Raw genomic sequence first — 23,840 nt, 5'->3', positions numbered from 1 at the left:
ATCTTTCGTCTTTATGTGAACAATCACGTGCTGCATGCTCACTGGATCCACAGCTAAAGCATCTTATCTCCTTCCGTTCCTTTTGATTAACTTTCTTTTCACTCTTATCTGCATTTTTCCCTTTAGCAGCCTTAGATTGCTCCTTTCGCGATTTCTTGTCCGATTTCTCCTTCATTAAATCGAAGTGTTCCAAATTTTTTCTCGACTATGTCAGGATATCTGCTCCATAGAGAATGCTTTTATTGTCCTCCTCATCAGATATTCCATCTCTATTTCCATATTTCAGATAATATATTGAATAAGTGCTTCTTCCTCTATGTCGCCTTGACTCGCTATCGTCTGCATCGCGTACATATATTGTCGCGGTATCTCATTTGACTGTCTCTTTCGTTTAATCAACTGTGCATGTACTATAACACTGTTATGCTTTGTTTCGAACTCACTCAACAGACGCTTCTTCATCAATCTCCAGGTAGTTATTCCTTTCGGTAGCAATATAAACTGTTTTGCTGAGTCTCGCAGCTTTTTCGCGTAGTCAATTTTTTGTAGGTTATTCCATTGCAGCAGTTCACTCATGTCCTCGAATTCGTTTATCCACCGTTCAACTTTCATCCGATCATCTCCCGAGAAATGACTAACACTTCCTTCAATATCCCTTATCGTGATCACATTTGCTGTTCTTTGTGGTATTATTGTGTATCACCTCTGGCTGATCATCTTCATGTGTTATTGTTCGTGTTTTGTCTCTTCCACCTTTTACATATTCTGATCGGTTCCTCTTCTGATTCTTCTTCGTTTTCTTTCTCATCGTCTGAATTTTTGATATTTTGGATAACCTCGGTATCGCTGTCGACGTTGCTTTCTTCGCGCGCCTGCTCGTAGTTTTTCAACTGTAAATCCGCCTTATTTCTCATGGTTGATAATTTCAACTTGCGCAACTGCTTTTTGAGCTCTTCTATAGTGATCTTCTTTACCAGCGTAGAAGTCACGAATCTCGGTTTCGCGCCATCTCCGGTGCTTTTCGCGTCTTCTTCACCGTTTCGCTTTGTGTTCTTTGTCTGATCGTCTTTCTTCATCTTTATTCATCGACAGCTATCTCGATCGGTTAGCGTCTTAGCTTCCTGCTTTCAGTTTAACGACCGTAAGCTATCTTTTTCGATACGTTTCTAAATCTTTGGCTCCTTGTTACCCTGCGACGTAATCGAGCAACTTGACCGCCTGAACGACTTAAACGACTTTTACTTTCACGTCTTGTTAACTCTGGTGTCACGTGCAGAGACACGATTGCCCGACTTTATCACTCTTCGTATTCACGACTTCTGTTATTCGTGTTCTCGCGATCCTGGACGAGTCCTCAATTACACACATTTAATAATAGCGAATATTTATCAAAATCCTACATTTATTAGATTTATAAATCTAATCATTTTCACAATTTTTACAACTTACAACACAAGAAATCGAAACTTCGATACATAATTCTAATTCGCACGTCTGTATGAGTCGCTCGTATATATGTATATACACGCTTGATATTTTTACTCTAATGTTTCTTATTTTTTTTATTTAGTCTAAATATTATATTCATGTTTTTATTATGTTATTATATTTTGAGATCTAACAGTGCCAAATATTTTTAAAAAATTCTATTTAAATAAAGTGGAATAGGAAGATTCTTCAATAGGAATACAAATATACATATTTAGATTTAATCGCAAAAAAAAATTAAAGATAGTATCAACTGGATTATATTCTTTATTTAATTTGATATGGGATTTAACTTAGTCAAATGTTGATATTAAATTTTTTACATAAATAATATATATAATATATATATATATATATATATATATATCACTTAGGTTGAGAAAATGGAATTATCTTTGCGCCAGTTATTGATATTCAACCTTTTATACAAATAATATACATACATCACTTAAGTATTACAAAGTAAATTTTGTGATATAATAATTTTTAAGTAATAATTTTTGAAAAAAAATTAGAGCTGTACTTGGGTTGAAATAGTAATATTATGCTTATATTGAAATATATAGGAATCCAGTATTGAATTTCTAATGCACCGTTTATAAATCTCTACTTCGAAGTTTCTCAAAAAGAAATATTACTTATGGATTTAGAATAAGTTCCTTTCTTTTTATTATACAATAACTACTAATTTTTGCATAAAACCGCTAATAAATTTGGTGATTTATAGTATTAGTGATTTATTGGTGATTATTGGTAATTTATAGATTATTTTGTCGCTGAAAAATTTGCAAATAACATTGCAAATAACTTATTTCGTCACATTTTTCAAACATTTTAATTCAAAGGTAGATATCAATAAATGACAATTTCGGCACTTTTAAGTTCAATTTTTTTTTAAGTGTGATATGATAGAGCAATTTCGTTTCTAGATTCATATGCATGTGTTTCTGGCGTGATAAAAATCTATAAAAATTATTTTGTCCAGTCTATGGTCTACAAAAGAAAATTTAAATTGTCGGCAATGTAATCGGTGCGCATTTTGCATGAACTGGAAATTGTAAAATTTACACGAGAATATTATTAGACTAAGACCCGCCTTGTCTAAATATGATTTCATTTGTTTATTTATATTGAAAAATTATAATAATGTGCATTACATATTAAATTAGAAAAATGTTCTATAAAAAAAATTAATACCTTGCGTAATTGCTGCTACACATCTTTCGTGAACAGGAGAACCAGGAATACTCGCAGGACTGTGTGAAGGTGATGCTAATCTTTGTAACTGTTGATATTCTTGCTGAAGTGCTTGTATGCCTGGTCCAGGTGCACCTGATCCTTCCGATGCCCGACGAACAGGTGAGTATCTTTCAGTAGCAACATGGCTGCTTGGTTCCTTATACGAATCCCTATTACTTACTAAAATTAATATACACATTAGAAACATTTTCTCGAATTAAAACAAATATATAAGTGCGTCGTGTACGTGTGCGTGTGTAAATTAAAAATTATTCACCTAATTTGCATAAGAACACTTAATAATAAGAAAATATTTTTTTTTAATTCTGTGAAATACCTCTCTCACACTTACAAGATGAAAATTATTCTTATCTCTCTGAGATCAGAAAAAAATTGACACCTATTGTCAAAATTTCTTTTTGTTTGAATGAAATATATTGTATACTCGTATTATTTTGTACATTATACGCACATTGCGATCCATAAATTTTGAAATTGATTATTTTATGGTAATGAGTAGCGCCATCTATAAATTATTGCCCGAACAATATGCGCGATTCTTAGCTTATATGCAAAATTTAAATAATCTACAATTAGCTGTATATTGATTGTATATTGTTTTACATAGCTTATTGATTTAATATGTTATAAATTGAAAAAAAAGAGCAACATATCATTATAGAATTTTGTTTTAACCGATTTATCAAACAAGTGTTCGAAATGATGTAAAAAAATTTATGGAAATGAAAATTAAATCGAGCAAATATCTTTCGATAGCATGCCAGATTTCGTGAAGAGATTCTCGTAATCTCTTTAGAATATATACTACTGAAAGTGAAATTGCCTATGTCATCCATGTACTAAACGTGAAGCCGCCAACATCTGTTACTATACGAGAGAGAAAACTAGACAGTCTCAAATGTTCGCAATGTGCATGAGTCAGTACTGTCATTTGTATGAATTGTACAGTTATTTTAGTGATTTTTACACATTGATATTGTTAATTTCAGAGATTTCAGGTTATGTATCTTAGACAAAATGATAACAATATTAATTTAATCTATTGTATTTAATAAATTAGTGTTAGAATGAACTTTAATATAAGAATACATATAAGGTTAAAGTAAAATTGATTCAAATATTCTTATAAATTCTACAAAATAACAGCCATTTTTCACAAAATTTTATATTTTTCAGAAATCTTTAAAAAAAATAAATATAATATATTAAATATTATATATTAAATATCAATAACATTACATATCAATAAACCTATATGTTGTCACATAATTGATGCCTACATAAAATATTTCAGAAATTAACTTAAGTGTAATAAAAAACCAAATTATCACGATTATCACACACTATACAATATTTGTAAGGCATTTTTTATTACGCTAAATTCGTTTTTTACTTTGACTACAAATGTACGAACGAAGTGAAACGCGGGCAAACAAGTTAAGTGGCACATACGCATTACAGTCAACTGGGAGTCTAATTTTCTCTCTTGCACAGATGCTGGTTTCAGCGCTCCATTCTACTTCTAGTAGTACAATGAACAGTAACAGTAAAATATCAAATCAATGCTGATTCAACGTCGCTCGATGTTGAATTAATATCAATTTTATGTCGAGCGACGTTGAATTAGTATTAATTTGACGTTGATCGATCAACTATTTCTGGTTAGGCCGAAAAACCAGTTTACTCCCAACGTGTCTATAGCCTCTACTGCTATTGCTCATTGTAGACGACGCTTAACGGAGACGACTCTAAGGCCGGTATTCATAGTCGGTTCTTATTTTAGAGAGTTAAGATGTTAAGTCTTATTTTAAGATGTTATGAACCAATCAGAGGGTCGCATTAGCGACTTAAAACATTACTTAAGACGGTCTTGAAATAAGAACTGTCTATGAATACCGGCATAATCTCTCATTTTTCTTCAGTACGTCATGAATTCAAAAGAACAACGTATCGCTGTAAAATTTTGTTTTAAAGTCGGTTTATATCTGCCTAACAAACTTTTTAAAAGCTTATGGAATAAAGCATTAATGTACATTTCCAATGTAAATTAACTTTAATCAACTTATTCTTCATCTTTTCTAGTTCTAAAAATTAGGAAAAGCTGAAGAGAAAGTTGAACCAAGGTTAAAGTTAATCTACATTGGTGAAAATGAACATAAGTGCATTAAATGAATATTTTCCAATGATATGCTAGATTTCATAAGTGAGAGGTTGTGGGAATTTCTTCCTTCACAAAATTGGCATGCCATCGAAAATTATTTGCTCGAATTAATGTTTTTTTTATAAATCTTTTGGATCATTTTAAACGTTTGTTTGGTACTCTTCTTTTAACGTCCTTTTTTCGAAATCAGGACATATCGAATAATGCGACACTGGGCGTGTACATTTTATAACTCAAACGAGATCAGCTATCGTAGCCTAACTAATCGTTTAAAATATTATACAATACATATTTAGCAAGATTAGAAACATTATTTCATAAAAAAAGTAATTTTACAGAAAGAACTCGTTACCATCATCCCCCGTTTACTCATTATAAAAAAATATCTCATTACTGTTATCGTTATTGTTAAGAACGTAGAAAGTAATAATTTAGAAATAATAATTTATACTTAGGAAGTAATAATTTGTTTGAAAGATATTAGATTTTAAAATTGTAATATTTAATGATGAATATTAAATTTAATAATTAATATTAGAATAAGACTCTACTAAACTAGTCTCCAAACATTTTTAAACTTATTTCGATAAATTTTCTATAATTATTCATATATTTTTGTTTCTTAATATGCACAGTAGTCCATTTTAATACAAGTAGAATTTCAAATCCGATTAATCCGAATAATTAGAAAAAACACATAGTTGCATATTATGTATGCAAATCGCAAAATGCATAATTTTTTTAATAAACAATTATGTGTTTTCTTTATATCAACTGATTTGTTTCATTATTCTGTGTATAAAAATATTAAAATATAATTATAAAAAAATTTTTCGATAATTTTTCAATATCTCTACCTTAATATTTTTACAAGCAGAATATTTAAAGAAATCAAATTATATAAAAACTATAAATTCCGTTTAAAAAATTTTAGGTAACCTCGACCTTAAAGGTCTTCTCAAAGTCAACTAAGACCATTATCTTCTTTTCTCTAATAACTGAGGAACTTTCATTTTCTAAGTGGAACATTTTTGTTTTAAGCATAAGGATTTTGAGATATTCTATTGGATAGATTAAAATAGACCATCCTGTATGTACTTAATAAAAATATACATTATAATTTACAAATTTAATTAAAAATTCTTATTGTTATTAAATAATATTCTTATTATATAAATAATAAGTTTCTAAACATTATCATATTGTTATTAAGAGTGCTCACCAATATTCATTATCAGTATTGAATAATTCACGTTATATATGAACAGTATTTGATAATAATTATGGGAATGCAGCTTAAAACATAAAATACAAAATACAAATTTCAATGTTTAAATTTCTATTTAAATAAAATATTTCTATCCAATCAAAAATAATACGATATATTTTTGTAATAAATATAAAGATAATAGGGAAGTAACGATAAAAGTAATTTCTGAATTCATTACAGTTATTGTAAAAATGCAATAACGTTAATATTACCATTACAGAAAAAAATAACGATAATAGTAATGGCATTACAATAATGCGTTATCCTGTGATCATTAATTAGACATAGAATCGATATCAAATTAGAACTTATCATATTGATGTTTCGCTGATTGCTTCCCAATTCTGATAATTAGTTAAGAATCACGGGAACATTATCCAAATTTATGGATGTGCATATGTACACTTATGCGTATATGGCTATGATTAAAAAGTATCGAGACTGATAATAAAAAAACTAATAATAAAACACAAACTATGAATTTATATATTCAATTTATTTAGTTCCTTCAAAATAATCCCCTTTTAATACATTTATGCCAATGTTTCTTCTAACTTTCGAAATACTTTTTCAATCAATTTTAGGTATAGCCTTCAGAACGCGCAGCGAATTCTCTTTTTTTCATTCGATTCAATTCGCATCAATCGATTCAAAACGGTGTTCACAAACTAATCCACGTTTTTACAACAATGCAAAACGCATCTTACGCCCAAATTATCTTTCAAAATCAATTGGAATAAACCAAATGATATTCCAACACGTTTAATCATATCTCGAATTGTTAATCGTATTAATAATCACTAAATCTTTGATTTATTTTGATGTATTGCTCATCTGTTGAAATGAAAGGTCCTCCAGAGCGATCTTCGTCTTCAATGTGTCTTTGAACATTTTATATCATTCAAAAATCCTTATTCTTGACATGCACTTATCATCGAAACACTTCCGCAACACAAAATTTCATTCCAGAAACAAAATTTTATACAAATTCCTTACTCAACGAAAATCGACATGTTAAAAATCATTAGCAATTTATAGATTAAGAAAGGTAATGATGTAAAATTTTTGGCACAAAGTAGAAACAATTCTACTTAATAAAAAAAATATGTTTCTTCGATATGTTCGAAGCGCGCAGTTTAAATGACCCAATCCCGATACTTTTTAATTATAGTAATACATTACATTGTCGCATGAGAGCACGTCTATTACATGATGCAAGAGATATGTGTGTATGCATACACAATTTTGACAAAAATTAGCCATCGTTCACATTTAACGCTTCTGTCAATGCAAGGATATATATTTCAAAGTACAAATAAACATTTTTATTTTAATTATACTTTTTGTACACATTTCATTATGATGCTTTGAAGGTATCTATATCCCCATTCGAATAACAAAGAATAGTTTTACAGACTATCTCATTTTCACTTTTACATTTTTAAACTTTTACACTTTTAAATCTTGTGAAATTGAATATTACACTGTTCAATTATTACCCGGCTACTTACTATTAACACCTACTATTAATACCAATTACGGTCCGTCAAGGACATAGTCGATACTTTTCAAAAAGAGCCACAGTGAGTATATTTCGAGTATTGGATCGCTTACTTGTGCTTACCAAGCAAAAAAAAATTAACTCAATATGTTTATATATTATAATATTCATAATATAGAATAACTTATCTATTATTGACAATTTTTAACGTTATATTTCTTACTCATATATTACTGTTTATTATTTCTGTAAGGCCGTGAGAATGTGAACGCTCAGTAAGAGGTGCACAGTAAGCGACATATTATACAATTACGCTCACATCGCTCAATGTGAGCGCTCGCGGTCTTAAAAAAAATAATAAATAGTAATAAATAAACAATATAATATTAAAAATTATCTATAATAGATAAGTTATTCTATATTACGAATACTATAATAAATAAACATATTAAATGGATTAATTTTTGCTCAGTGAGCAGTCCAGTCATGCATCCAATGTAACACAGTTATCATTTCATCTTTATTTAACATTTGGCAAACAACAAAAATATAATGATTTACTGTATTAAATTATATCATGTATGTATCTTACACAGTATCAACACGTTACGTAAATTTTAATGTTACGGTCCGCCGACGGATATATTCTGAGATTACGTCAATCGTAGTTAGCTCTCCCCATTGTTCCTCAACCACTGAGGCGCCGTTGTTCTCCACGTTGCATGCCATTTTATTATGATATATGTTGACATAAAATCTTAAATATCCCGTAAACTATTAACTTTTTTAGTTACATTATCGTAACTTAATACTTTATGAACAGAATAAAAAGATAAAACAACCGGTGTTACCGTTAAGAAAGATATCGTAATTTGCATTTTAACACAAAGAATGAAATTGTAAGGCAAGTGTTCCCCCTCGCAATTTTAAAATTCTCTCGATTAACTTCCAGGCAAAAAAATATTGTATTAAGATCTAATTGATTGACAAAAAAATCTATAATGGACCACTATATCTTTGAACTATACCTTTCAATAGAAAAGATCCACTCTTTTGTCCAGAATAATTCTCTGCTATTGTTTGATGCTTTTCCGTGCCAAAGTACGAGCATAGAGAAAGCAGATTTTCTGCTTTCCGATAACCAGCGCCAATCAGCGCCCAGACTATCAGCGCTTGCGACAGTAGACGGTGGATACAGTAGACACATGTTAAAGCAAGAAACTTACTAGTTTTTAAATTGACGTTTTCCAGTAAAGATGTCTAGTTCATCCGATGAAGATTTATTTTTAATGGATAATAAACCAAAAATAAAAAGAAAATTCAGTATACAAAATAAAGTATAAAAAACAATGATGAATATCATAAATTATTTAATAATCTCAAGGGAGACATTTCATAAGAATTTATCTATTGATTTTGATTTCTTTTATTCCGAATAAGAAATTAAACTATCAATATCCACTTCAGTGATTAAATACTCAACTGGCGCTTGCAATCGGCAAGAACTAAACATTTGTTCCGATAAATTTACTGACACGCGCGGACAAGTCTGAACCTGCTTTTATTATGCGCAGTCTCATAAGATATCACATATATACTATATTTTTGATGCCGATTGGCACTGGTTATCGAAAAGCAGGAAATCTGCTTTCTCTGTGTTCGTACCTTTACGCAAGCCTTTGAACGCATTGTTAACTAATCAGAGAGAGTATCGTTAGCACATATCCATTCGCATCGGTCAGAGGGGGGGGGGAGAAAGAGAGAGGGAGAGGGAGAGGGGGGGAGAGAGAGAGAGAGAGAGAGAGAGAGTGTGCTTGATAATTTTTCACTGCTTTACCAATAAAAACATTTTATTTTGAATTGGCCGATTAGTGATGGGCGCTATTGGATCCCTCTTGCTAGTCAGGCAGACTTCCAAACATGTATGTGGAACTAGGATCCGGTTTCACTCATGCTATCTAAAAATCGAAGGGGGTCCCATATTTTAATATTAAAGCTCTTAACTAGTTACTCTTAGTGGCGACGGCCATGTTGGAATCGTGACATCAAAAGCGAAGAATGACACGTTAACTTATAATGCATGCCCTTTTTAAATAAAGACAATTTGGATGAAACGAAATGACGAGATTTTTAAAACACTTGTAAAAATCGATGAAAACTGTCCTTTCCTCTCTTGACAGTCAGTAAATGATCATAAAAGGCGTAAAGTGAGCCTATATTCAGGCAGAAACACACTGTTGAAATAGATAAAATATACACTTTTACATATAAAATTCCAAGATAACTTTAGTTTTCATCGATAATTACGATTTTGATAAATATGAGACAAGTCACATTTTCACAATTAAATAAATAATAATGAAATGGCATGTAACATAAATTTCGTCGTCAAAACGTCACTTTCCCACGCCTATAAATTCGGCCATTTATCGTGGTGTGGCAATGTAACACAAGTACGAGCCCATGTCCGTGTGCTCGCCTGCGACGCGCCAAGAATGAACGAGACAGCGAGCGTCTTCTCACACTAGTCGCTTGTTTCAAGCGGCCGAAAATGCTTTTTCGGCAATCTCGGCTGCTCGGCGGCCCTAGGCATCAATAAGGAGCGGGGAGCATTCTAAATAACATATAAGTTTTAATAAATTGTAGTAATAGTGTATTCTTCCCATTAATCCAGAATAATATAAATCATGTTAAAACAGTTATGCAACAGTTTACGAGATATTTAATTGTTTACGATTTTTCGTGCGCGTTATATAGTATACCCCTCCTTCTAATTCAAATAGCAAGAATAGTTCAGTAAAAATAGAATTTTACCGGAAAAAAATTATAAATCAACATTTCTTTTCACGAAAGTCTCGAAAGACTATCATAAAAGAAATGTTTGAGACTCGAGACTCGTGAAGAAAACATGCGAAAAAAATTGAATAGTTGCAAAAAGCAGGTTTTCCGCTTATAAAACGATAGATATTGATTGTATGGAAAAAAATTCGGTATAAAAAATGTAGGTATTCGAAATAATTACAAAATAAGACGTGGAACATTAAAATCTATTAGTTCAGTAGAAAAAAAATAAAAAAGACCGAAAAAGACCTTTTTTCACTCTCTGTTCATTGAGATTTAAACATAAAATTTTAAAATTCTCGTAAAATGTAGCCCTCGTAATGACGAACAAATCTAGCCCTGAACAAACCTGAAATGTTTATTAGTTTTTGCAAAAAGCCATTTGTTCACTAAAAACTTGTCTGCAAAAAACTTAATTTCTGCATTTTTGAGCAGTTGCACAGCAATTTACAGGAATGATTTTTCTTCTTCAAGAGTTGCACTATCACGTACACTTAATAACATCAAAAAGCAATTATCAAAAAGTTAATGGTTTATAAGTTATTTAACATTTTGTGACATAATAAAGTAATATATCTTATAAACTATTAGTTTCATTTTTTTATACCTCTACCTTAATATAATAATTTTGATATACAAAACAATTAAAAAGGAATCATATGGTGTCAAAAAAATTCAAATGATTCTATTTTAAAAAATAAATCTTCAAATGTTGACTTTCAAATATTCCCAACCTCTTCACTCACAAAATAATTGTTTCCACTATGATATCTCCTTTTGTACTGAACACATATAAACTATTTTTTATATCTTCAAAGTATGCTAATAATTAATTGTTCATTTTATACAAATTACTCTGTATATAATATAGATGTTACATAGATATGCAGTGCGTGTCAAAAATTTCAAAACAGTTAATTTTCCTGGAAAGTATTGGTTTATTAGAAAAATGTTTCAGACAAAAGTCGTAGCTTAAAAATCTATATAGATGATGATATTTATTTGAATTTTTGATTAGAAAGGCACCAGATACTCGGGGGTCCATTATCTAACCATATCCGACCGAATAGCCGAATATCTTAGTATTCGGCAATATATATCCGGCTGAAATTTTACATTAAAAATTCGCATCATTGATGTAGAAATCTATTCATTTTTATTATCACTTTTTTCCTTTGCTTTCCTTTTCTCCCTTTTGTTTAAGTTGACGCCGAATATCCGAAAAATATCCGGTATCCAGCCGGATAAATGTTCTATCGAATATCTAACCGGATATCAGATATCCGATGTCACTTTATTTCTGAACATTCCAATATTTCTGAACTATCCGATACAGCTCTACTTTTGATAATCTAAAAAGCGTTATCAAAGTCAACAAAAGAATTAAATGGAAATTCCTACTTTTTATTACATATTTTTGTGAGTGACGTCGAGAGCTGTACAGAACACTATAACAACAATTTTTTATTAAGTGTAATATAACAATGCTCCCTCATCATTCCCAGACTAGGAGCTGATTCCATATAGAAGGCTCGTAACGAACGTCGCTCCGAAAATATCCGAATATCGCCGAGCATACTATCGCGCGAAAACTGGTTTCTCGTACCTCGTAGGGAAAAGCCAACTGCCGGGAAAAACTGAAAAATAACGACGCAACCCGACATAAAGTAAAAGACACAATCGCGTGGTAAAAAGGCCTACTCTGATCCAAATTCTTTTCCAAAGCACTCCGAAAACCTGATCCAGATTCTAGTAACATTAAGTAGCGAGAAAAAGCGATAGAGTGTACTCTCTGCCTCCGCTAAGTGTTCTCAACAGTCGGCGAACCAGCTTGACTCATATCCTGCATCGGAGAGAAGAACAGAACAGAGCATTCTCTATCTCAACCGAGCGTTCTCGATTACTGGTGGAAGCTTATCTTTCTACTGGTTTTAGCAAGAAAACAGGGATGGAGTGTTTTCCGTTCTCTACCGAGCATTCGCTGTATTCTGCACGCCCACGCGTACTATACGTATTCTCTATACGTATTCATGTTATTACGCACTCATATTTCGGATCGAAACCGCGCGCCCATTATAAAACCGCGCTACGCGAAAAGTCGCTTGACAATGGGCTCGACCGCGCGCGCACACGTACGCTCATACGCACGCACGCACGCACAAACGCACACATGCACGCACAAACACGCGGTTATAATGTATCATACACATTATATTTATGATTATTTTAGAATACTAAATAAATAATTTTTTGTATCGTTACTAAACCTGGTGTTACTTTGTTAACATTCGCCTCTCTCTGTCACGAATCAAATCTTATTCCTGAAATCTTTCGACGAGCGATTAATGATTGTTTCAAATGCGTATCAATAATGAAGCATAAAAATTATAGTACGCTGACATTAGCATTATTAAAAGTAACAGCTAATGGTTAAAGCCTTAAATGTTGTTCAAGATCATATTCAGAGACATATGATATCAAAGTGAAGGTTATTGAAGTGTGCCTTCCAACAAGCGATACGGTGCGACGCAGGGATCATGTCATCTTTGTTTAACATTGGCAAACAACAAGGATGTAATGATCCATTGTGTCACACTGTGTTACTTGTATCGCTTGTTGGAAGGCACACGGAAATTCTGCTCATTTTCATTTTTACACTAAAAATGAAAACGATGGGACCAGCCTCCAATTACTTTGATGTATGAACTAAACAACATTTAAAAGTTTTAGTCGAACATCTTGGATAATGCCAGTATCAACGATATTACTATCAAGTTTCATAACTCAAGATATACTTTGTTATAGTGTTTTGGAAAACTCTTGACGTCAGTTATAAGAATATGCAATAAAAAGTAGGAGTTTTCATTTCAGATTTTTATTAATCTTAATCGCACTTTTCAAGTCATCTAAAGTTCAAATAAATACTATCATCTGATCAATTTTTTAAGCTCTACAATATATATCTGAAACACTTCTTCAATAAATCAAACATTTTCTGGAGATAAATAGCCGTTACAGAATTTTTGACAAACACTGTATAAATAAATTATAAAAATAATAAGGTCAATAAATTTAAAAAAATGAAAGAATAAAGAGCTAAGAGCCTAAAAATCAAACAACAAAATAACAATCTACATTAAACGGTTAAAAAATAAAATAAACGATGTCGTGAAATTAAAAAAATGTGAAATATAATTTAACAATCAGTAAGTGAACAAGAACAAATGTTTCGATCCCTGTTGGATCATTTTCAATATGAAGACAAGATAAAAATGGATATAACGTAGATAAGATATATATTATATAAATTAAATAAAATTCGCATACGGACGCAATATAAACTATAAAACTCGCTTCAAATTGAGAGAAAACCAAATAAATTTGTAGTTGACACCAATGTGTTCCTCCGAACTGTGCGTGTGCAAAAGGACGAACATGTTTCTGTCAGCAAGTACAAATTGTAATAATAAATTAACAAACAGAATAAATAAAAATAATAAAAAAAGTACAATCGAGTCGCAAATAATAAAGAAAAGGTACAAACAAGATCGCAATTAATAAAATTAAATTAATAGAAAGAGGCGAAAGTTATTTTTAATATTATGAGACGTGTACAAAAGAATTATTAATGTTGATAGAGAAAGAGTAAAAAACCATTCATTCGTTGTATATGTATAATGAGTTAAGTACAATAGAATAAGAATAAATACCTTAGTATGTGTGTCAAAATGGTATATTATCAATTAGACAATGCGATGGGAATCAAAATTGATCATCTCTCTAGGAAGTTAAGAGATAAAGTGAAATATGACATATAAAGACAGGAAGGTTGAAATGGAAAACTAAAAAAGAAGGGAACATAAGAAGGAGAAAATAAAGTAAAGGGGAGAGAAAGTAGGAAGAGAAAAAGATAGATAAAGGAAGGAAAGCAATTAAAAAGGAGGAAGAGATTGAATGATCTGTGAGTAGATTTCAGGTAAAGATTCGGTGTCATTTTGTCTATTCAGACCCTGTTTCTGTTTTTTAATATGAATCATTTCAGACACCAATCTCTTATTATAAGAAGATTCGCAGTCTAGAATTTTCACATTTTCGTTCCATTTAAAATTATGATTACAATTAATTCGATGATCAGTTATGACAGTAGGAGAACCCGTATTTTTTCTAATGTCAGAGATATGTTCGCGTAGTCTCGTACTCAATTTTCTTTTTGTCTGACTAATATAACTCGCTTCACAATCATCGCAGGAGATCTTATAAACAACGTTCTGATTGGATAGAAAATCAAGCTTATCTTTTCCTCTCTTTATAAAGCTTTTTAATGTATTGGGAATAGAAAAGGCTAATTTACAATGAAACTTACTAGAAATAGGAAGGAAACTTTCAGAAATAGATTTGACATAAAAAATCGTAAAATATTTGTCTTTCTCACGTGAATAATGTGTAATATCCTTATTATGTATATGAAACTTTAATCTACTTTCAATTGTACAGAAAATAAAGGAAAGAGGATAACAGTTGTTTAAAAAAGTATGAATAGCCTCAATTAAATTTTTTTGTTGGAACCGTGGATGTGATAATAGGATAATTTTATCAATGAAACCTTTTTTATGGCAAAGAGGATGATTTGAATAGAAATTAAGGAACCTTCCGGAAAACGTCTTTTTATGAAAATGTCAAATATAATTCTCTGATTATCTATAACAAGCAGTGTATCAAGAAAACTTAATCTACCATTTGTACCAACCTCTAACGTACACTGTAATCTCGTATGTAAAGAGTTAAAAATATTTAAAGTATCATTGATAGCATCAGATGGAAGCGCAAGAAGAATATCATTCATATATCTAAAATAAAACAAAGGTTATACTGACAATTTTTTAAGTGCTGTTTCTTCTAGATCTTGCATTACAATGTCGACGATTATCGAAGATAACGGTGAACCCATCGGAGTGCCGAACACCTGTCTGTAAGTTATATTATTGAAGGTAAAAAAGGTTGAATCTAAAATAAATCTAACAGCAATAATAAATTCGTTTTTTGGGATGCTTGTCTTAGCCGAGATATAAACCCATCTCCTATCGATGGTATTTAATGCTAGCTCAACAGGAATATTAATAAAAAGGGATACTACATCCAACGAAACCAATACATGTTCAGGATCAAAAACAGTACCATTTAACTGCTTAACCAAATGGAGACTGTCTCTAATGTAACTGGGAGCTTTTGGTATACTATCACTAATCAATTTATGTAAAAAAAGAGAAAAATAATATAATGGGCTGTTGATGAAACAGATGAAACAATTACTCTCAACGGGTTACCATCTTTATGTATTTTAGTCAAACCGTAAGCTCTAGGTATAACACCATCAGTAATAATCTGCGATATGTTTGTTCGTCAATAAAATGATCCCGCTTCCATCTCACCAACAGTGCGTAAGTCCTGAGTCAATTTTCTACTTGGATCTTTATTAACAGAAGCATAAATGTTAGTGTCTGAGAGAATCTCCTCCATTTTTGATACGTAGGCGTCCTTGTCTAGAGCAACAGTGACATTACCCTTATCGGCATTCGTGATAAGAATATTGGGATGACTATCAACAAATCTTTTGGTTGTACGTACATTTAAAAACCAGTTTGTCAGTAAATGTAGGAGAAGGAAAATTGTTGTGAAATCTGTTGAGTAATGGAAAGGAATTATTCCTAACAAAGTTAATAACATTGTTAGGACGACCAATTGTATTGTTCTCGATATGTTTAATAAATTCAATCAATGTACTGTCTTTATTATATTTGTCGATAGGAAGCCCAAATTTTTCTCCGAGTTGTAACAGGTATTGAACCTCTAAGGGAATGTCAATGCCACTCAAGTTGATGAACCAATTATCATGCAGAGTATCTAAAGGAGGCACCTCATTAAAATTATCCTAATTATAATATCTATTCTTTCAAATTTAGACTGGATATTGTGCGAGAACTCATCAACATCAATCCGAATATTAGAAAAATAATTATTCGTGTCATTAAAAATTACATAAGAAATCGGTCTAATTTTAGATTTAGATAATTTTAAATTTTTCCGTCGCAATCAATTTTTTTGTTGATTTTGAACATTTGTTTAAAGAAGTGAGAATTGGTAATATGATTCAAATAATTAAAAAATTGACAAACTACAGAAAATGGTAAAATGCTCGAGACTGTGTTAGAGAGGAAGAAAATATCGTTTCTGGTTGAATACAATGGCAATAAACATCTCTCAACTCCAATCGCATAATTGCCTTTACATTGTTAAGAATCCTATCAAATCTTTTGTACGAAGTATAATGAAGTACTGTATAATTACTGTATAATGAAAAACTATTCAATTTTGTCAGCTTATACAAATATGGAGGAACTATTTCAGATTTTAAACAAGAATTAATGAACTTAATGCGAGTCCTAATATTTACATTCAATTTGATAAGATTACATAATCGTTTCAGCAGGTTACAAATGTGAAAACCAAATCGTTCTTTGATAAGAGCAAAGGTGAACGGAAAATATTTATATAGAAACGCATAATTTCGCCCGCGTAAATTAAATTATAAAAATAATAAGGCTCAATAAACTCAGGACTTACGCACTTTGTTGATGAGATGGAAGCGGGATCATTTTATTGACCAACATATCGCAGATTACTTATTATTGATGGTGCTATACCTAGAGCTCACGGTTTGACTAAAATACATAAAGATGGTAACCCGTTGAGAGAAATTGTTTCATCTGTCAACAGTCCATTATATTATTTTTCTCTTTTTTTTACATAAATTGATTAGTGATAGTACACCAAAAACTCTTAGTTACATTAGAGACAGTCTCCATTTGGTTAAGCAGTTAAATGGTACTGTTTTTTGATCCTGAACATGTATTGGCTTCGTTGGATGTAGTATCCCTTTTTATTAATATTCCTGTTGAGCTAGCATTAAATAGTATCGATAGGAGATGGGTTTACATCTCGGCTAAAACAAGCATCCCAAAAAACGAATTTATTATTGCTGTTAGATTTATTTTAGATTCAACCTTTTTTACCTTCAATAATATAACTTACAGACAGGTGTTTGCCATTCCGATGGGTTCACCGTTATCTCCGATAATCGCCGACATTGTAATGCAAGATCTAGAAGAAACAGCACTTAAAAAATTGTCAGTATAACCTTTGTTTTATTTTAGATATATGGATGATATTCTTCTTGCGCTTCCATCTGATGCTATCATGACACTTTAAATATTTTTAACTCTTTACATACGAGATTACAGTTTACGTTAGAGGTTGGTACAAATGGTAGATTAAGTTTTCTTGATACACTGCTTGTTATAGATAATCAGAGAATTATATTTGACATTTTCATAAAAAGACGTTTTCCGGAAGGTTCCTTAATTTCTATTCAAATCATCCTCTTTGCCATAAAAAAGGTTTCATTGATAAAATTATCCTATTATCACATCCACGGTTCCAACAAAAAAATTTAATTGAGGCTATTCATACTTTTTTAAACAACTGTTATCCTCTTTCCTTTATTTTCTGTACAATTGAAAGTAGATTAAAGTTTCATATACATAATAAGGATATTACACATTATTCACGTGAGAAAGATTTTACGATTCCTTATGTCAAATCTATTTCTGAAAGTTTCCTTCCTATTTCTACTATGTTTCATTGTAAATTAGCCTTTTCTATTCCCAATACATTAAAAAGCTTTATAAAGAGAGGAAAAGATAAGCTTGATTTCCTATCCAATCAGAACGTTGTTTATAAGATATCCTGCGATGATTGTGAAGCGAGTTATATTAATCAGACAAAAAGAAAATTGAGTACGAGACTACGCGAACATATCTCTGACATTAGAAAAAATACGGGTTCTCCTATTGTTATAACTGATCATCGAATTAATTGTAATCATAATTTTAAATGGAACGATGTGAAAATTCTAGACTGTGAATCTTCTTATAATAAGAGATTGGTGTCTGAAATGATTCATATTAAAAAACAGAAACAGAGTCTGAATAGACAAAATGACACCGAATCTTTACCTGAAACCTACTCACAGATCATCCAATCTCTTTCTCCTTTTTAATTGCTTTCCTTCCTTACTCTATCTTTTTCTCTCCCTATTTTCTCTCCCCTCTACTTTATTTTCTCCTTCTTATGTTCCCCTTCTTTTTTAGTTTTCCATTTCAACTTTCCTGTCTTTATATGTCATATTTCACTTTATCTCTTAGCTTCCTAGAGAGATGATCAATTTTGATTCCCATCAGTGTCTAATTGATAATATACCATTTTGACACACATACTAAGGTATTTATTCTTATTTTATTGTACTTAACTCATTATATACAACGAATGACAATTTTTTTACTCTTTCTCTATCGACATTAATAATTCTTTTGTACATGTCTCATAATATCAAAAATAACTTTCGCCTCTTTCTATTAATTTAATTTTATTAATTCTTGTTTGTACCTTTTCTTTATTATTTGCGACTCGATTGTACTTTTCTTATTATTTTTATTTATTCCGTTTGTTAATTTATTATTATAATTTGTACTTGCTAACAGAAACATGTTCGTCCTTTTGTACACGCACAGTTCGGAGGAACACATTGGTGTCAACTACAATCGTTTATTTGGTTTTCTCTCAATTTGGAGCGAGTTTTATAGTTTATATTGCGTCCGTATGCGAATTTTATTTAATTTATATAATATATATCTTATCTACGTTATATCCATTTTTATCTTGTCTTCATATTGAAAATGATCCAACAAGGATCGAAACGTTTGTTCTTGTTCACTTACTGATTGTTAAATTATATTTCACGTTTTTTTAATTTCATGACATCGTTTATTTTATTTTTTAACCGTTTAATGTAGATTGTTATTTTGTTGTTTGATTTTTAGGTTCTTAGCTCTTTATTCTTTCATTTATTTAACTGTATAAATACTTTGTCATAATACAAATATTTTTATTCAATCCATTCCAAAAGCATGTTTCTCTAGGAATAATCAAAGTGGAAAAAATCCTTTAAATTAAAATAACAATATTTCTAAATATTTTAAATGATAATCAATATGGTAACCAAAAAAAGCAAGAACAATTTTCATTTAATCGAAGATGCAGGATATGTATAGTGTAAGATTTTGAAGTAATTCAAATTTCTACTATGCAGTGTGTCCAGTAAAAAGCGTAACAACGCTTAAGGATTTCTGAGATCATTTTGAAACGCATTAATTACAAAATGTCGAGGCTATAATGATTTTTTTAATTATAAGTATTTAAAATTAACAAATCATATTGCTTAAAATTTGCATGTTTAAGTATTGTTGGTATTTTGCGTTGGCATTTACCTATACTCTGAACGCGCGAACTTTAAACGATATAATTTGTTAATTTTAAATGCTTATAATTTAAAAACTATTATAGCGTCGACATTCTAATATTGGAATTTTCGTCTCAAAATAATCTCAGAAATCTATTCTTAAACATTATGGTCTTCACTGAACACTCTGTATACATTTCAAGATCAAAATTACTAAAAAATATTTTTTGTAAATAATTATCTTATTATTATTATTTTTTATTTTCTTCATGAAATATAAGCGATGGCCAATTTTTGGAAAATCATTATTTTAAAGCATATAATCTTTTTAAAAAATGTTATTAAAATAACATTATCAAACTAGGATTATATTAAAACATTATTTGAAGCTACAAAATTGTACAAAATTGAATGTACTTTTCGAATGTGCTTTTAATTTTATATATATATATATATATATATATATATATATACATATATAAATATATAAAATATACATATATTAGGCGTTGGAATTAATTCGTAGCGTTTTTTAATGAAAGAATGTTATTTATTTCACATGAGCATTAAAAAATACATTAATGAAAGTACTTCCCATCACTTGTAAAACGCTACGAATTAATTCCAACACCTAATATAAATAATATTTCATTAAAATCGAAAAATATATATTCAATTTTGCACAATTTTATATATATATATATATATATGTATGTATAAATTTAGTAAACTTTAACAATATTAAGATTACAAATATTTAACCTTAATTATATTTTGCAACTGTATAGAAAAAATTCACAAATTACAATAGTGCAAAAATCTCCATTACCAGTGCTAGTATGATATAATGAAGATTTCCTGTGGTGTGGAAGTGTTGATCCTCTAAGGTGAGTTGGTAACAGTCGTGATGGTAGGTAAGCCCTATTCATCCTAGCTTCTACTTCCATTACCAATTCCGGATTTATAACTACATGCATATTACCAACCAAGGAGAGCACGGAAGTGCAGCGGACACAAAAAAACATGCAAAATCAAAAACAAAATTCAATAAAATATAAATAATGTGCAAATATTAAAAAAAAGGCTTAAAATATTATATAATAGGGACAATATAAAAATACGAAGCTTAATCAAATCACTATAATATGTATCCATGTGTTAGCGCGTGCGCGTGCGTATGTGTTTCCTTTAATATATTTAATTGCTTTTTATGTACAGGCTGAAACTCAATATAATTTTGACGAATTCAGTGTTTATATCATATCATATACTCTCATTATATCGAAATAAGAGTAAATTTTTAGCCAAATTAAATTAAATTTTTTAATTAAATAAATTAAATTAAATTTTTTTTAACAATTTAAATTCGATCTTTTCTTTAAAAAGTATAGTTTTCACACACACATAATAGTATCTTATGGCGAATTCGATTGAAAGCACTAATACGCACTAGTATATATTAAAGTCGTTGTACATTAATTTAAATATAAAAATAAAATGTATTACGTATTTCGATTTAATCGATTTCTATGTTTATTTGTAAACATATCTTTATGTTATTTTATGTACGACGGCTTTAATGTGCACCAATGCGTACCGAGTGCGTCCAATCGAATTCGCTATAGAAGTTAGCTATTAGAGTTTATCATTATATATTTTTCTAAATAACATTTAAATTATACTTTTATAAATTCATGACATTTTATAAGTTCTTGACATCAAGAACATAATTTTTATCATTAACTTTTCTTTTTAAAGTACAGATTGTAAAAAGTTATTTTACTATTATATTATTAGTTGATGATTCAGGAACTATTAGATAATAATTCTATATTTTTGTTGAAAGAAGAAGCTATTACATTTACTCAAAGAATTTATTATTAACTCAAAACTCAAATTTTAGCTTTTTTTATGTAGAATCAAATGTCACACGGTGATTTTTAATCTTTAAAACGGCTATCATGGCGGAATTCTTAATGAGCTATTGTTAAAGATTTTTTGTAACAAATATCAATTACCAAAGCATAGTAAAATTAAAAATTTTTTTTTGTTTCCATAGATTAAAGTTTTTGGTCGCTGAATACAAATTCGCAGTCATAATTGTGAAATTCATAATGATGAATCCAATATGATGACCAAAGAACAAAATGCCTGTTTTTCAGTTCTCGATTTTGGAATCGAATTTTATGCCAAGTTATAACTTATGATTAGACATTAATTACAAACAAGTTTTACGTTGAGCATGCGATTGGTTTCCGAAATATAGCCAATGTATTTTTTTGCGGCCCACCAGATCATAGCCAAAAATAAAAAATTATATTTTTTTATTTTATTTAAACTATCAAAATAATAACATTATGCGATTCACAAACCTTGGTCATTTTGAAAAATAAATTAATACAATGTTTACTTATTTCGGTTCATTCATTTTTCTAAATATTACACATACATAAATATTACATAAGCCTTGTTGTTAAGTAAATTTCAAGCATTTATTTTAAAACTCTAGTTACATTTAAAAACACTGTCCGATTGTCTCTGTGTATCATTTTATGTTCGCCGAATATTAATCAAAATAATACTCGAATAGAATATTTCCGAACGTAGTTCAAAAAATATTCAAAAAAGATATGCATTGTTTCTCGATTGTTTCAACGGATAAATGCGCTACATACATATACAATATAAACTTGTTTGCAATATCTGATTAGGTAGACGCGAACATTCGCTCAGTGTTCACAGTGTGCAGTATGTTATTCACTGGACGTAAATATAATAGATTTATAACGTCGAAAGAAATTTTGAAAGAATTAAATCTCAGGATGGCTGCAAATTCTAGTAACAAACGAAAGATTCATGATGAGAAAAGAATATTTCAAGATAAGTGGACAGACTTGTTCTTTTTTGTTGAAGTCAAATAAATCTATTTCTGTCGTAACGATATTCTGAGTACGATATAAGAAGATATTATAAAACAAAACATACTTCTAAAGGAAATCAAAGGAAATCAATAGTTTCTTTAGTTCTGAACAAATTTTAGAGACCTAAAGAAAAAATGATTTACTCAACAATCCAGTTTCACAAAACTAACTAATAAAAATGAATTTATTGTTAAATCGGAAAGTTAGTTATATCGGAAAAAATTAGAAAGAAATTAAAATCTTTAGTAAATAAAGAATTTATAGAAGAATGTATGGAAACAATAGCTGAAATTTTATGTCCTAATTAAAAAAAATTATTTTTGAAAGCTTATCTCGAGATACTGTGACACGAAGAATTAAAAAAATTAGTAGATGATATTAAAAATACTCTTAAAGCAAAAGCTGAATTTATTTATTACTCAATAGCTCTTTATAAAAACAATGATTAACTGACTGATGATGATTTACTAATATTACACAATTAGCTTTTATAAGAGGCGTTAGCAAAAACTTCAACATTACGGAAAAAATGATTATGTTAATGAAAGAGACAATTAAAGATAATTGACGATTTTCTTACTTATTATATTTATTTACATAACGGTCTTATTAATTTATTATTATTAAAGGTAACGATATTTTCAATGCAATCATATCGACTTTAATAAAAGAATTTAATCTTAAATTGGACAATCTTGTCGATATTGTTATGGATAGATTCGAGCAATGATAGGAAGGAGCGACTTCTTTATTTCCCAAAGAAGTAAATTTTTGTGAAAATGAACAAATAATGCGATATCATTGTATTATCCATCAAGAAAATCTATGTGTTAAAAGCATATGCTTTCAAAACATTATAAAAAATATAAAATAGTAAACCTTAAATCTCGAGGGTTGAATCATGTCATTTCTCAGTGATGTGAAAGCAGAATATGGCGTTTTCTATTAGAAATTAACTGGCTAAGTAGAATCAAGGTTTTGAAGAGAGTACATACGTAATTTCAGAAAAAATATTTCTGAGTTGATAGCAAGTATAAGACAAC

The 23,840-nt window shown here is 29.9% G+C and overlaps 1 protein-coding gene across 6 annotated transcripts in view; it reads right to left on the bottom strand.

Moving 5' to 3' along the window:
• The window catches only part of LOC105149228 (serine/threonine-protein kinase SIK3), a 230,805-nt gene that overhangs the window by 100,585 nt on the left and 106,380 nt on the right, over window positions 1-23,840 (bottom strand). For 5 of the 6 annotated variants that reach the window (XR_015546730.1, XM_087411407.1, XM_087411385.1 and 2 more), the window contains 2 exons: window positions 20,706-20,843; window positions 2,686-2,907 (listed from right to left, as the gene is read on the bottom strand). Coding sequence is in view for 5 of the 6 variants with exons in the window: in XM_087411407.1 (XP_087267533.1) it covers window positions 2,686-2,907; window positions 20,706-20,843 (360 nt within the window). In the remaining variant the exon portion in view is untranslated. The remainder of the gene's footprint in view (window positions 1-2,685; window positions 2,908-20,705; window positions 20,844-23,840) is intronic. The other variant, XM_087411391.1, reaches the window with a different exon arrangement.

The sequence above is a fragment of the Acromyrmex echinatior genome, chromosome 1 (assembly GCF_024713525.1).
Source record: "Acromyrmex echinatior isolate Ae372 chromosome 1, ASM2471352v2, whole genome shotgun sequence".
Taxonomy (NCBI): Eukaryota; Metazoa; Arthropoda; class Insecta; order Hymenoptera; family Formicidae; genus Acromyrmex; species Acromyrmex echinatior.
This window is presented reverse-complemented; position numbering and strand designations above follow the sequence as displayed.